Raw genomic sequence first — 16,323 nt, forward strand, 5'->3', positions numbered from 1 at the left:
ACCCCTAAGAATGTGATGTTTAAATTCAGTGCACCTAGTAGGGGAGGGGCGCAGCATACCCACAGGCACATAGGTGTGTTTAAAGGTGGAACGGCGGGTGATGCGTGAAAGTAAAAATTACAGCTCATCGCAGATAAAACAGAAGAAAACAGGAAAAAACGTATTTAGGCTAAGAACAAACAAAAAACGCAGGGCATCTAGCGCGGCCTCGAAATAGAGCAGACGAAAGAGAGTGAGAGTGTTGATTTCTTCGGACGCAAGGATATGTATGACGAATTGTAGCAGCACCGCATTTGGGAAGGGTTTCCCAAAGTAAAAAGGGTTGATGGAAAACGAAAAGATAATCTAATGCTAAGCGCGAATGAATGGTTGAAAAAACAAACAAAAAATCAAACAAATCAGCAAAACAAAAAAATTTCCATTTTTTTTCCACATTACATGCGGTCAGTGATTATACATTGATGTAACGATTTTTTTTACCATACATATTATTATTACTGTTATATCGTCCTTCATTCATTAAGCAACCACCAGAAGCCAGTTCATTCGGGAGTGTTGTTTTAAAACGCTGGTGCCCACCTTTTCTATCGAACATGCGACGCGGAATGCAATTGTTGAAAGTTGCAAGTCAGTTTCCAACATTGCATTTCGTCCTTGCCTATGCGTTCTTTCTTTTTTTTCCCCCTATCATTACTTCTTCTCTTCGTCTCTTTATTCAATAACGTATCAGTGCTGGATGGGAGGAAATTGAATAAGATTTAAAATGGGAATCTGCGGTCGACGGAGAATGATAAGACAGAGAGAGGCGGGGTATCATATTTATTATTACACTAGCTAGTCTAAAAATTTCCGTATGGTCCTTATTACTCGTATGAAACTTATTATTTTTAGTTATAAAAAACATTTATTATCGTGAATCGATGGTTATGACCGATGGAGTTCGATGTTTGCGCTCTGTCCGAAAAGATAAAGACCGAAAGAAACCTATTTACCAACTTTACTTAACAGGGAAATTGCAATAAGAAAAAGTTGATGGACGTATCGTAATACGTCTGGGAAATATTATTACAGAATATGAAGTCAGCTGAATTTTCGTATCCTTTCAATAACGTAAAATCCTTTCGGTGATTTGAAAATTACCCAAGTGTGCGCTTTGTTTTGACGTTTCTTTCGCTCAGCGTGCTTTGACAGTTCTCCGTGCCGTTGCGTAAACATTGTAGCAAGGAAAGTACCTCGGATAGGGGCCGGTTGCGGGAGATATTGTGATATTTTAATAAGTAAAATACTCCTGCAAAAACGAGCACAATGTCTCTGCTAAGGCCTCTTTCGTTTATCACGGGGTTAGTATCCCGAACGGTACCCAGCAACGTACGGCACATTCATCGGTCCGCGATGCTGTGCAAAGTGGAGGATCGCAAGGCAATGCTTGCTTCGTTGCCGACCAAAGATGAAGGCACCGTCGGTGAACGTTCGATCGACATCGATTCCATGATCGATAAGTAAGGCTGGAGGAAGTGGAGCAGACTTCAATCGAAAGTATATTTGATGGTTCCACCATTGTTCGGATTACAGAAAGAGCAGCATATTTCCGGACGCAGGCACACCCACAGCACTCTTCAACGGGGTCCCGTTTAACGAGATACCGATCTGCCACATTCGCGTTTCCCCCAACAACACCATCATCTCCATCACCGATGCCAAGGGTGTGCCACAGTTCATCCGGTCGTGCGGTATCGAAGGGTTCAAAAATACCCGCAAGGGCACGAACATTGCCGCGCAAGCTACCGCCATCAGTATCAGCTCGAGGGCGATCGAACGTGGCTACAAAACGGTCCGTGTGACCGTTCGTGGACTCGGCCCGGGACGGATGGTAACGTTTGGGAATTCATTGTCGGAAAAGAAACCCATCGTTTCATTGATGAATCCTACGTGTATCGTTTTCTTTTCACCCACAGTCTGCCATTAAAGGCCTCGAGATGGCAGGTTTGAACATCATTTCCATCACGGATACGACACCCGTCTCTTGGAACCCACCGCGCCCAAGGAAGCAGAGGAAACTGTAGTCACCGAAACATCTTGTTGTGTCATTGGACCGTATTCCTGTGGGAAAGGGAGAATGTTCAGTGAAACACACGTACATAAATGTTACACTTCAGTTTTATTATTAAAAATAATAATAGTAAAAACCTAACGGAAATTCTTCTAAAAACAAAATCCCTCCCCCTAGGGAGGGACAACTGTTACGTTGCGTTTGCTGGCGGGTAGAAGGGAAAAGGACACACGCCTTTGCCGAAAGGAAGAAGAAGGCGGAAGAGCAGAAAAGGCTTCGTACCATGTGGTATGCTTGGTTTTCTTATTATTTTTTTTTCTATCTCTATGCGGTACCCTGAAGAAGACCAAATAAAATCCGTTCCGGTTTGCATCGTACGCCTATCGGTCTTATACATGGTATAAGACAAACCGATACACACATCGATCGCGGGCAGTTATTCTCTACAACTTCCATTATTTGTTCAAGCTTCTACAACGGTTTCTACTGATTGTTTTGTGATTTTCGATCGTTTCGTAACCTGCTTTTAAACTACTATTCTACACTTTTGGACTTGCACGTAAGTAGACTAATCAGTGGAAAGCTCCAACGGCTGCAGGCCTCATCTTTAGCTCTGGTCATTCTATTGGTATCTGTTTTTGTTCCGTTGCGTTCTCAGGGAAGGCGCATGGGTGGGTTGGCTGGGGTTGGGGGGGAAGGGTAAAGAAGATGGTAAGCGCACATGCAACTCTTCGTTTTCTTAGGATCTCTATTGGAATAACAGCTAGCTAAAAACGGTACCACCGCTTAGCGTAACGCGTTTGGGAATTTGGTTGGCAGAATGAAACGCACAAAAAGATTAGGTAAAGATTGGCCAACTTAACTCAATCGATTGCTTCGAAGGAATGTCGTTGCACGTGCGATCCATCGGAGGGAGTCAAAGTGTCATCGTCGGTTACGATTTCTAATCGAGATGCGTTCGTTTGCATTCATTCATGTCGGAGGCGGGGGGAAGTTTCGATTCGCTTTCAGATTCATGCTAGATCGACAGCTAATTTTCCTTAATATTCTTGTGTTTGCACGGTTTTGGTTCACTGTGCACTTTCCTAACTATAAGGGAAGTGCCCTGCTTGCTACGAGAGTGGCGTTCAACATTGGGATGGCGGCATGGTGTGTCATAATTTGGCGCTCGGGGATGATCGCTGGTGATCGAACAAGAGCGGTGAGGAACTACCACTAACTCCATCAGCACCGTTTGCGCTAGCGGTTTTGTTGGCCACCAACGATGATGGTGATGAGGAGGAGGATGGTGGTCCCTGTGGAAGCGACGCACGTCGATCAGCGACGGCCCGAAGCTCCTCGGAACTGGAAAGAACTATTGCGGGCGTGGTAGGAAGGACACCCTCGTTGCTGGTTGATCGATCTCCGGTTAACGTTGGAGCGGGCAGTGCGGCGCTCGGGGAGGTGCAGTGTGGGGAAACGATGGCTGAGACAAAGCACGTGATACGCTTCTTAAGCCGCACCAGCGGACAATGATCGTCCCCAGCCGTGCCGCTAAGTGACGCTTTCCGTTTACTTTTCCCACAAAAGCTCGACGTTGCCCCGCTGTCCTCCGGTGGTGGAGATTTTTTCTCCGACGACTCCTGTGCGGTGGCTAGGGTGAGCGTGTACTTGTTGCCTTCGGAACCGGTACGCCTAAGGCCACCGATTTTACCACCGCACCTTTTCGTCCGTCGGCAAGGATGCACGAGAAGCGATCGTCGCGGAAGCCGGAACTGTGACATGTTTGAGTCAGTCTGGGCTGCGGCGAACTGTGGCAACAGTGGGGTGGTCGGTGGAAAGAGAGACGGTTCCAGCGAGGGGCAACCAGCGGGTGGCGGAGGGGGAGAAGAAGATGAAGATGGAGTGCCTTCCGAAGGCAAGCGTTCTCCTCCATCGTCTCCCGTGTCCTTATCACATTCCTCTTGACTAGAATCGGTGTCCATGGCAAACTGTTCGTCATTTTCATCTTCTTCTGCTTCTACTTCATCACCTTCGTTCGTTAACATTCCATGCCGTCCGGTATCTACGCATCGCTGTTCCCCACCATCCTCGTGTGCGCACGAACCTTCTCCACTACCCGCAGCTCTACTTGCACCGCCTCCCTGCGCTCCACCACCTCCCGCATTGTTCCCCAATGACCGCGACGATGACGACGACGAGGAGGACAAACACGAAGACCCTCCTCCTGGGGGTGCTGGCGGGGGTGGTTGTGTGCCGCTGACATCGTTGCGCTTTTCCTCGCCAAGGTATAGCCCTTCCATGTAGCTGGAAATGCACGAGGGTGTGTAGATGACGGCGGACGCGTGCCCACTCCGGCCAGACGTTAGCGGTGTACCCTCGTCCCAGACGTCCCGCGTCGGATCGTACACCTCGACGATGGTGAGAAAGTCTTGCCCATCGTAGCCCCCGATCGCGTACAGTCGCCCATCGAGGACGGTCAGTGAGAGAGCACTGCGGGCGATGCGTACCGGGGCCACCATGTCCCAGCACTGCTGCTCCGTGTCGTACCGCTCGACCGAGGCGAGCTGGCGCGTACCGTCGAAACCGCCCACCACGTAAATGTACTGGTGCAGGGCGGCCACACCGGCACCACTGCGCCCGTAGTGCATCGGCGGTACCAGCGTCCAGGCGTTGTTCTCCGGATGGTAGCACTCGACCGAAGCGAGGCGTGTTTTGCCATCAAAACCACCGATCGCGTACAGTAGCCGGTTGACGACGGCCACGCCAACACCAAGCCGTTTGGATTGCATAGGTTGCACTAGCGTCCAGCGGTCCGTTTCTGGATCGTAACTGGTAGGGAAGATAAAATGAACAAATTAAAGAAAAGTTCTTTTCGATTTTGTGATTTGTTTGGCTTTCAATTAGATGAGATGATGAGATGATTCGTGGCCTTCTAGATCACCTCTCAAGTCATTTTGAAACGAAAATATTACACTTTTTAACAAGTTCAATTGATCTAGTAGACATAGAGATTACATTATTTTCAAATGCAGTATCCGATATGTAAAGAAAAAGTGTTTTTGGTGGGCCAATCAGGTCATCCAAAAGACTACTCGTCTTAAATCGCAAACGACTTCGGCTTAGATTATACGCTTGGACCAAGTAAAAGTATCTCATCGGATATTGTAAGTAGATAGAGAAAAATACTCACTACTCGACCGTGTTGTGATAGTCCGAACCCGACGAACCACCAACCGCGTACAGCAGTTCGTCCATGACAGCCACACCGACCCGATTCCGTGGCACCGACATCGGCGAACACGGACGCCACGTTTCCGTTACCGGATTGTACCGATCGACCCAGTCGGAATCGTACGACGAGCCGGGTGAGTTATTTCGACCTCCAACGGCGTAGAACGTGCCCTTCAGAAAGGCCGCTCCCAGCCCGGACCGCGGTACGGTCAGCTTGGGCAGTGTTAGCCACACCTTGTCATCCACGTTGTAGCCTTCGAGCATGTCGAGGGAATGTTTGTAGTAGCCACCGGCAACGAAGATCATCCTTGTCGTGTTGGGCTTACGCTCACGGACCGCCGGTCGCTTGTGGAGCGTCAGATCCTGAAAGATCTTCGCCAGATACTCCCGACATCCGGGCGCCCGTCGGAGCACCTCACAGTTCTTCATCTGCTCCTTGAGGAAGTTGGGCGTCAGCAGCTGGCAGCGAACGGCCGACAGGATGCTCTCCATCTTCGGATACCGGTTGTCTTCGTCGTACTTGACCCACTTCAGTACCGCATCGTACACGTCCCGCTCGCCTTGCACGTTCAGTTCATCCTTGCGGATCAGACATATCAGTTGCATCACAGATAGTTGCAGGAATTCCTCCTCGCGGCAAATCTAAAATAGTTAAACCATGGGTGTGAGCAGGCGGTCTGGCGATTTTTATGCGGTCCTATCGCTCGCCAATGATGTTACCACTTACTTGTGTAAAATTACGTTCGATAAACTGGTTCGCCTTTTGGCGCAGCGTCTCGCAGCCATGCTGCTCGGCGAAGTTGGCGATCCCGATGGCGTTGGTTGGGTCGAGCTGGCGCTCCAGGAAGTCACAGCACGCGTCTATCACATTCGGCACCTGAAACATGGTGGCCGCCGGCAGCAGCTGGCACACGGTCAGCTCCGTCACGCGGATCTGGCCGGTGTACATGAAGAACAGGATGCGCGCCATCGCGGTCGGGCAAACGCCCTGCAGCTTCACCCGCTCCATCTCACACTCCTTCAGTCCACCGGTGAACATGGCCTTAAAGTAGGGGCTGGCCGCCGACAGGACGACCTTGTGCGCGTGAAACGTCTCCTGCTCCACCTCGAGCGTCACGTCCGTCAGCATGTGGTGCGAGCGCATCATGAACATCATCTTCAGTACCTCGCGCGCAAAGTTCGGCATGTAGAAGGTCATATCGCCCAGGTCCTCCTTTGGGCCCGTGCCCCCACCGTTGCACTGCGCCGTGCCATTGCTGCATGCATTCGCTCCACCGTCACAGGAGTTGCTGCCGGTCGTCAAGTGCATTACGGCCGGAGGCACACCGCCCACGCCGATCAGGTTCGGTCCGCCGCTGCCGAAACAATCGGCATAGCCAGCGGCCGACGCTTCCATCCCAGACGTCCGATACGGCTTCCAATCTGTAGGCTACGAAAATGGAAGAAAAATTTAAAATGAGTATTATTAAATATTCTCTTTAAAAACAGCAAAATTAAAAGTTGCTGTTATAATGGAGCTTAGTGACGAACACCTCATGCATCCAAGCAGGCACAGATATTAGTGTAAGTTCATTTCATGTTTAGATTGAATGGCATTTGAGTCTGATTACGTTTACCGGGCAACATTTTCAAACTGTTGCTCGAAAGTAGTGATGTATTCCATTTATCACGCCCTAGCACCAAAGGGCGTTGTGAGCATGTCATTTTAGCAGCACGCTAGAAAAACGGGATCACACACGGCGGACCGTCGTAGTCGAAAGACGGGGGTAAAAAACATCCAACACGCCATTATCAGCTGGCGGGCAGACCTCGGCTTGCGACTCGCGACCGATGGGGTCTCCATTTCATAGCCTAGACATAACGTTCCCTTGCGAGAATGTGAGCGCAACCGCGACGCACCGTCAGCCGATGGCCAACGTTAAAGAAAAAGAGGAAGAAAAAACACGGCGGATCGGCGCGGTTCGCAAAACGGCGCTGTCATCGTGCCCGACGCCGCCGCCACCGACGTGACGTCCTCACGTACGCATTCATTTGTTTACCTTCACCCCTCTCCTCTTGCTCACCGTGAAGTCTCCGTGTATTTTTCTTTCCGGATCCGCAACTTTCCACCGCCATCCCCGTTCCTGGGACATGATTACCGAAACGGGTGGGATTTTTGGAACGAATTACTGCTTACGCACAAACCCAAGGCTAGAAGAAGCGAAAAGCCAATGGCAAACTTGAGATGGCTCAGTGAGGAGCAACAGGAAGCGGCACAAACCCATAAACTCCGGTTTGAACCAATTAGCAATGGAAGTAGCAAAACCTTGCCTCAACCTAGGTCAGGATTATCAAGCTTTAGTTTACCCATTGCGGCTAAAAGACATCCAGCTTGTAAGCACACTGACAGTTGTGGTAAACTCGAGTAGTTTGTAAAGCGGAAAAGATCCAGCGCCATCGCTAACATGGGCCAGTGAAATAGTAGTACTGTTATGCTACTCGACACAAGGTATTGATAAGATGAAATTGTAGAAAAAAGTACACCTTCATCCGATCGAGTTACATTGCAACAACAATTAAGGGCAATGAAAAGAAGGAAAAACCGACTTCGAACGTAAATGTACTAAATGAATCATTCCTGATTTTAAAGCGAGAAGGGAACAAATTTGAAAACAACAAATTCTGCACACTACTAACCCCACACACTCATTTACATCATAGTAAAAAAAGGAAACAATCATACGCACACAGCTTCAGCCACATGGCCTTGGAGGAGCGTTTGTTGTCGGTGTGTCGCGAAATCGCTGATAATCGCGAACCCGTAATCATCCGTTGAACTCCATTCAAGCAAGGACTCCATCTGCGTCATGGACAATCCCGCCCGTCCTCCTTCCGTCCGCTTGATGCGATCGATGATCCGCAAACGAAGTATAATCACCCTCTAAGGTGGTACACACTATCGCAGTTGGCTGATCGCCATCGCGATGTGCAGTTTATTCAGCTAGTTTACTTTTTCCCCAATATCATCTCATCTTTATCTCTTATCTTGGGGGAGGGCGCAACCTTGCCCTCGTTACATCAACATGGCACCGTAAAATGGATACTCCCAGTTGAATAAGCTTGTCCATCTCAGGAGCTCAACCTACTACTGGGAATCCTACCACTTTGGGTTTTGATGAATCTGTATACAATTTCCTTGATATTTAACAGAAATTGGCCTACTTTGTACCAATTTTAGAAGTAGACAGCGTGTTTCTTAGCGAATGATCTAGGCAACGATTCTCTTCCGTGCATGTTAAACTATTTTCCTACGTCTCAGAAAGCATTTCATTTCAATGCCCCGGCATTCTTTTTATTTAATTTCAATTATGTAGTTCAAAAATGTACGTATTCAACATCATTATTTAATGTTTAATGATAGATAATACGCTACAGAACATAGGCAACGTAGCTCATTGATTTGGCTAACGACATGTTTTCAAAGAATCAGGGTTCAACACATTGTACCTACTAGCGATCTATCAAGCGATATATACATTAACCTGAATGAGCTAATTGAATCTAATAGCCATTAATCTAGACAGCATTGATCAACTTTCACAACGCAAACAATGCAAAATTGTTGGTAATAGTAAATATCTATCAAGCTTACGGAACAACGAATTTTCATAATGACTGAACAACCTTCGATTGTATCCAAGTACTATTGGTTCATGAAAACAATCATTTTTCGGCACTTAATTTTCCACTACCGCTTACGTTGATCGCTAAAGTTTTTCAAACACAATCAAGAACTGAGTCAGTTGTTTGGTTCAATTTTGTTCGTTTTGCGTCATGTTTGCGCAGTTATAGAGTGGTGTTTTTGGATGTTTTGTTTTGCATTTTTGATAACAGAAAATAAGTCGAGTGTTTTCCCTTAAGGTCCCCTTTATGCAAGCACTTTTACGTCCAAGCTACAACCGTTCTAGCTGATAACTCTCTAGATGAGCAATCTCGTTAGGACAAGAATGAAGAACTGCGTGATTTTCTATCACCTAAAATATCCCTGGAACTTGATACAAATCGGAATGTAAACGTTTCACTCGTGCATAGAGTCGATGCGTATTGTGCTTATCTTTGGCCCTAAGACACACAATGCCTGCGAGCTACAAAAAATACGTGAGTACTTTCTAAGTATTTGTCCTTAAGACGATCATTCTATAGGTCATTCCACATTGAAGGTAGTACCTTCGACCACTGACCATCGTACAAGCAAGGACACTTGCACTGATGAAATGTTGACATCCGGGTGTTTTATGTCGCCTTCGAATTGATTTCCCTTTCATGGAAATGTAAACATTAGCACCAACAAGATTGGAGAAAACCAGATTTTTTGGAACGCAAATTTATCCCATCAAAACCTTCCGCTCCATAGTACTCCAGTGTTCGCTAATTTGTTCACCACCCCTTGCCCCTTTCGAGCGCCCCAGCTGCACAAACTCACCAACCATACGCATCGTTGGAATGCGGCTTCCGGCCAGTGGTTACCGTTTCCGGGCGGATTGTTCCCACCCCGTTCACAACACATTCGCTTCGCAGAGGAAACGCAGTCACAAAATAACTCGAGCGTAGGTAGAACCGCTTAACTTCTTGCACTAACGTCTCGCACGACGTCTTCACTCCTGCGGAACACTATACTGCGGCGAAATATTTGCGCACCGAACGCTCTAGTGAAGGGCAATAGCGAATGCTAGAGTTCCCCGAAGCGTGGTGACGGTAACGGATGGCGTATAACGCCCGAGATCCTCGTAGCACCGCCAGGCGCGGCCGTTATCGGACCCACGATAACGAATAATGGTACCATCATCGTTAGACTTCGGATTTTCGCGGTCTTTATCTGCACAGCCCGATAGCGTAGGGTGAGGACGAGCGTGACAGTGCAATGGCGTTTAGCGGCGTGTGTCCGGTTGTCGCCTGCTGGTCGATAAAATTCGCCACTCCGTGGACGGTGGTCCGGTTCCAGAAGGAGAGATAATCTACGCACTTGACGGAAGGTCGGGTGATGAAATACACAAACGGTCGGTGTCTTTCTTTCCCCGGGTGCAATTAAGTACATTCAGGGAAATGATAATCAAATTTATCAAAGTCATCAGCTGATAAGGTGAAAATCAAATGTTATCAGGATGGTAACAAATCTTTGTTTAAAATAAGCATCACCGAAAAGATGCCGGATGGTATCAAGCATAACATGTAAGATAGTATATTATTAAATCAAATAATTGTGATACCTTAAGCTGTATGATACAATATAGCCTAATTGTGATAAATTTAATAGGTAAACTGCACCTATCTACTGTTCTTGTGTCGTGTTTTTTAATTCAACATTCTTTTATCTTTTCTTAGAGAATTACAAAATGACTGTTTTTTCTTTAAGATTCTATCATATCCTTCTTGATCACATACACACACATACACTGAGTCCTAGAAGCTATTAGGTTGGGTTTTGGTTGCTAATGCCAAAAAGTTCTCAACCAACCACACATCTTGGCATCATCCCAGTTGCGTCAGTCCGTATTGTGTTAATCCGGTCCGCAATCCGTTTAATCCGGCATCGACGCATCATCACATCGCTCCACGAACAGGGAAGCCAAAATTCAATCATTTTTGGCAACCTAGCAACCCGGGTAAGTTGCCAACGGTAATAAAAATCAGGTGCAAACATCGCACCGTACGTAGCGTATCAACGACGGAATTGCGGTTGAGGGAAAGGCGTAAAATCTTTACCTGGGGCCGGAAAAAGCTACTCAACGATTTGACGACGTTTGGCGGATGAGTATTATTGGTACGTGTGAAATCAAGTTTAGTATATCAGTGCGTACGTAACGGCTTCCTTCTTCGTACGATGAGGAAAAGGTGACGGATCTTTCAGTTATTCATTACTTTTCTCCAACTCTTCCTGCAAGTCACGGTGAAACCGTTTTAAAATCCCCTTTGTGAGGTGTGATTAATATCTCGGCCACAATGATGAGCACACACGTTTTACCTTCAAGATGGTATGAATGACTAACATATGAAGTTGTCCCTCAGTATAGGGAAAGTGGTGATGTCTTTGAGATTCAGTTTACATCAAAGGCAGACTTCTGTAGGTGAAAGAAATGTGCTGCAAGTGTGGTTCATTTTTCTACTAGCTAACTTCCAGTGCTGTAAAACGAACGATTCTTTATAGCAGACATAAAACATGACGTACTAGACTGCGGCATGTTGACCAGTTTTCGTTGTGCTGTGAATGCGATATTAATAACAACAATATTTGAAAATTACACTTAGATTGTATCACCATCAACTTATAATGCACCAAAGAGTACGATTATTCTAGTGTAAGGCGTCTTGTTTTCGTTCTTATAATCCCAATGTTGACCCTATTTGCCGTAAAATTATGCATAATCTACCCTCGGAAGAGAATTTCATTTCTTCTGCCGGATACGTAATAATAGGGGAAGAGATGTGATTTACATTACGGTCATCATGGCCGCTCACGGTACGTTAGATGATGCTGACCGTCATCATGCAGTAAACCTAACCCCTCGCATCCCCGCCAGTCCCCTGACGGGGAACAGGAAGAAAGAGAGCGCACACTTGCCCAACCGGGGGGGTGCCTGTGTGGCGTAATAATTTTCCGATAATCGTGGGTGCTAAAAATAAGCACAGTCGGGCGCATCCTTCCGAGCAACAACAGCACACCACGATGAGCATTGCCTCATAGAAGGAAAAGGAGAGTAAAATCGTCATTTGTGGCGTTCGTTGAAGAATGGCGGTATGAGATGTCGAATGGGAGAACGAAACATCTTGAACTGCTGCCATGATGTGTCGATTACTTGCTTAGAAGACACTTAACCGTTAGAACTTGCTAAAAGCACTCTCATGTACTGGTCCATTGCATTTTTTTTTATTGATAAATATTTGCCAACCGTGTCCTCCCCGTTGGATTGATTTTGACGCTTCGGATTGTTGAGATACTTGTCTCGTAAATCGCAGTAATCTACAAAAATGTTGTTTTGCCTAGCCTTTTCAAAGCCCTAAGTTGGAAATAAGTTGCATGTTGGGTCATGTACCACATCGTTCGGTCATGTTTCGTCGTTCGCTCTGAAATACGTTTCCGTCTCAGCCTCCAGACGAGACCAGTTAACTGCGACTTCAAATGGCGTGGAAAGGCATGCAAATACAAACCTGAAGCCAACCAAGTAATCTGAGCACGTGATTTTACTAAACGCATATGGAGAGTACATTTGTTACCACCAAATCGCTACCAAACGGGAGGTAATCCCTGTTCGCCGGCGATGATTACGTATGTAAACAAGTTGAACGTAAAATGTAAACCTACTTCACAACATGTGGCAGTCGGCTACTCCCTCGGCAAGGGGGTTGTGTCTGTGTCGTTGAGAAGTATCTAGAGGATCTTTTTCTTTGCCCTTGCATTACATTACTGCTATCCTACCATCGACTAGGACCACTTTACAATGCACCTACAATTGGAAACATTATGTTCAACTCATTATCAAACAAAAATTAGGGAATTTAGGGAAGTGAAATGGGAAACTATGAAAGCATACAAGAATACACACTTGACTTTTTTAACGGTCAATGGTGCTCGGACCACTCGGTGAGGGCTCGCCCTTCCACAACGGCTGACACTGCCCTCGATCACTGGGGAACGGTTTCGTTTCCCGCGTATGACCACGATCAGATCAGTATCGGCCCGGTTTGGAACTTCGAATCACCCTCTTTGAGAGCAAGAGCAACAGAGATGGAGCGAAAGAGCGCGGTAATTCCGCGGTTGCCAGGGGGTACAGTTATGGTTGGCGACGGCACAGCACGGCACGACAAGGGACGACGGGCCGGGGTGTCTTTGCTGCCGGTTTTGCCGAATCATGCTGATCGTCCAACAACGCGAATGGGTCGATAGAACCAGCGCATGGCGTGGGGTGTGTGTGTGTCCATGGGGGATGGGGAGGTGTTCATGTTTACAACACACACTGTGAAGCGCAGCTTGTACACATCGTTGCGCAAAATCCCATGGCAGGCTCGTGCTCGCTCGTTTGTTCGTGCGTTAGCCAGCGCGCCGTCAGCGACTGATCGTACAATGTTAAAAGGCCGCTTTTGATGGTGGAGGAGTGGCAAGAGGGGTGCAGTGGATGCCTCGCAGCAAACCCTGTTTGGCGCCGGATCGTAGTAGTGCGTGGAAATACTCCACCAGCGTGTAGGTGGATACATCCAGCAACCCAAAAGCAGCTAGCGATCGAAGGACACATTGTTTTGTTTGTTTCATCTGAGTGCAGATCAACATTGTTTGCAAGAATGTAGCACAAATCTAGAAATCTATACAGAGAAAGTTTAGTAACCTCAGCACCTCTTACCATTGTTAATGTTGCCTCTCGCCTCTCTTTCCCGCTAATCGGTTGGTTGTTTCCACTAGCGATAAGATAAGACTCCGCCAGACAGACGAAGGAACTTTGACTCTTTGCTCCAAGGATTTGATAAATTATCCATCGGATGCGCACGGAAACAAAACCACGCGTCCAAAAAATCGCAATCTGGTTGGTCGTAGTAACCATGTTGGGGTTTGGTCGTAGAATAAAAACAAGCTACTTGATCCAACCACTAGCAAAAGCGACGTTTGACGTCAAATCGCTTCCCTTGAAATATTCTGAATTGATGGAATTCTTCGGTTACCTTCCCAATAATTTAAATGTTACCGCTTCGTTCCTGGCATCCCAATCCAGTACGCTCTGTTTGCTATCTGAACACACACGAGACGAACAATTTGGGTCATTACACATTTGCGACCAGAGTCCGTCTGGGTGTTATCAGCCCAGCTGCGTTTCCGTGATTAGGATCTTGCGTTTTTTTCCTCTATCTTGGTAGAATGTTTATGTACCGATACAGGGAAGAGGCATTCGCACGGACTCCTTATCAGTGATTTCGTGGGTGGTACGATATAGTCGTATTGTTTCAATCTACCGTTGTTTCGCATGAAACCACTAGGCCTCCAGACTCCCGGAGAAGAACTTGCTTCGCTATTGTTTTCCCTCGTGCACACGTGATTGGAACGATTTCGCACGTTCAAAAAGCCGTAAAAGGCTGGCTGCCCGTTGCGATACTTGTCTCGGCACGGGTTTGCGCGAGAACGATAATCAAGCCCGAAATACGCCATCGGTCTCGACGATCATGATGTTTTACCACGCGGACACAACTACAAGAACGAATGAACGAATCGTGCTGATTCATCCCTCTGATACGTCGTAAGGTAAGGGTGGGCAGCCGATGAAGCGATGATTTCCTTACAATAGTAAAATAAAAGCGTGTAAATGACCCATCGAAACTAGCTCTTGGCGCTTATCAGAATCGTTCACAATGCATGTGCCAATTCTGCATCTCCGGTGCGAGATACGGAATGGCACGAACATCCGGTCGTGAAGGATGACAGTTCAGAAATCGCTCGCAAACACAGTGGCTTTTTTGCACTGCCTACTCTTCGGGGGTGCTGCTGTTTTTTAACACAACTGATTTTGTTTCAAGCATGTTTTGTTTTTAACTGCAAAAACCAAATTGTTGAGTGTTGAGCAAAGGAAAACGAAATGGCTCTATTTTCGCCTTTACATAACAGCCACTGTTGTAGGGGTGAAAATTGTGCAAGTGCTTGACTGATGGCCAAATACGACACTCGCCGGAGTGGGGTTTTTTTCTTTGTTTTGATCGAAGTTTTATCATAGTTCCAGTTTCGGGGTATGAGAGGATAAGTTCAGTTGAAGGTACGTCCGTTGGAACAATAATGCCCGTGATACTTACTACCGGCTAAATCCTCGGCTGTTTGCAATCTTCCTTGGACGGGGATACTGGGCTCTTGCAATGTGTCCGGGCGCGTATACGACGACGTTTCGCGACACACAAAACACACGGTCCTCTCGTACCACCTCGTCCGATTCGGAACAGTACACGCAGCGAGCAGCAGATTCGATGTCCGACCTATTTCAATGTGCAATATCACCACCAAGAGCACTACTGTATGCCACTAACGATTCCGGTCACCCCCGCCGCCTCACCTATCCACCATCACTTCTCGATGATATGTTGCTTTCTTTCCACACGAACTAACTCCTGCTATCATTCATATCATTCCGTAGCAGGAAGAATGATTCCTTGTACCAGCTTAGCCTACGAGCGAAGCGATTACACGAAATTTAAGCAATACACAATCACACACCACACCTACGCAGGGTCAACAGATGCCTCTCGAGACGGTTAGCCCGAGGGCTGGGAAAAAATCAATCAGAAAACGGAATCTACGAAACAATCACTGGGGATGAGGAAATATCTACAACGCAATCCGTTGACTACCGAAAACTCACTGATCTGCTATCTAGTGTTGACAGAATGGGGATTCGGAAGATTCGAAGATTCGACCCCTAGACGGATTCCGAAGATTCGAATCCCATTTGACGGATTCTAAAGATTCGACTCCCATCTGACAGATTCTAAAGATTTGATTCGATTTATTATTATTATTTTATTTGAATGCGTCTGCATTGCATTCATATTAACGGACAAAGTAAATTTTTTTATATTCTATGATACATGCACACAAGAACACTCCTAGTATAAGCTATGTGTCAAGCAATATTTTAGATACGCGGATTTCTCTGGTCCCCATTATCCGCGTAAGTCGGATACTGACTGTAGTTATGTGACTAATTCGACTCAAATCATTGTGAGCCGATTCAAGCAGTTTAGGATTACTCGGGGTCCACACTACAGCGCGACGTCGCCTGACAGGAGCTGAACTCCATATAAAAAAAAAAACCTGTCCGCCTGTCAGGCGACGTCGCGGACCCCGGGTTACGATATTAAATATAAATCATCAAACGAGAGGGGGCATTGGGGCATTACTCTACAGAACAATCGTATCCAACTCTGCTCCATTCAAACAACGGTCGCCATCGATTGCACAAGGAGGTACATCTTAGATTTCCCAACTAGCAAAAGGAGACCACTTTCTGGAGTAGGGCAGGTATTTTCGCACAGTTTTGGTTAACACCGCCAGCTAT

The 16,323-nt window shown here is 46.8% G+C and overlaps 2 protein-coding genes across 2 annotated transcripts; one reads left to right on the forward strand and one right to left on the reverse strand.

The window, feature by feature from the left end:
• The first annotated feature begins 1,210 nt into the window (after positions 1–1,210).
• Positions 1,211–2,423, forward strand: LOC131271838 (small ribosomal subunit protein uS11m). The gene is made up of 3 exons (XM_058273396.1): positions 1,211–1,499; positions 1,573–1,870; positions 1,956–2,423. The coding sequence occupies exons 1-3, from the start codon at positions 1,306–1,308 to the stop codon at positions 2,061–2,063; spliced, it is 600 nt and encodes a 199-aa protein (XP_058129379.1). The 5' UTR covers positions 1,211–1,305; the 3' UTR covers positions 2,064–2,423.
• On the reverse strand, positions 2,140–15,407 carry LOC131271837 (kelch-like ECH-associated protein 1B). Its single transcript, XM_058273395.1, has 4 exons — positions 15,068–15,407; positions 5,991–6,692; positions 5,223–5,905; positions 2,140–4,861 (listed from the first exon to the last, which is right to left on the reverse strand). Exons 2-4 carry the CDS (start codon positions 6,657–6,659, stop codon positions 3,205–3,207), a joined length of 3,009 nt encoding a protein of 1,002 aa, XP_058129378.1. The 5' UTR covers positions 6,660–6,692; positions 15,068–15,407; the 3' UTR covers positions 2,140–3,204.
• Positions 15,408–16,323: the final 916 nt, after the last annotated feature.

The sequence above is a fragment of the Anopheles coustani genome, chromosome 3, assembly GCF_943734705.1.
Source record: "Anopheles coustani chromosome 3, idAnoCousDA_361_x.2, whole genome shotgun sequence".
Classification (NCBI taxonomy): Eukaryota; Metazoa; Arthropoda; class Insecta; order Diptera; family Culicidae; genus Anopheles; species Anopheles coustani.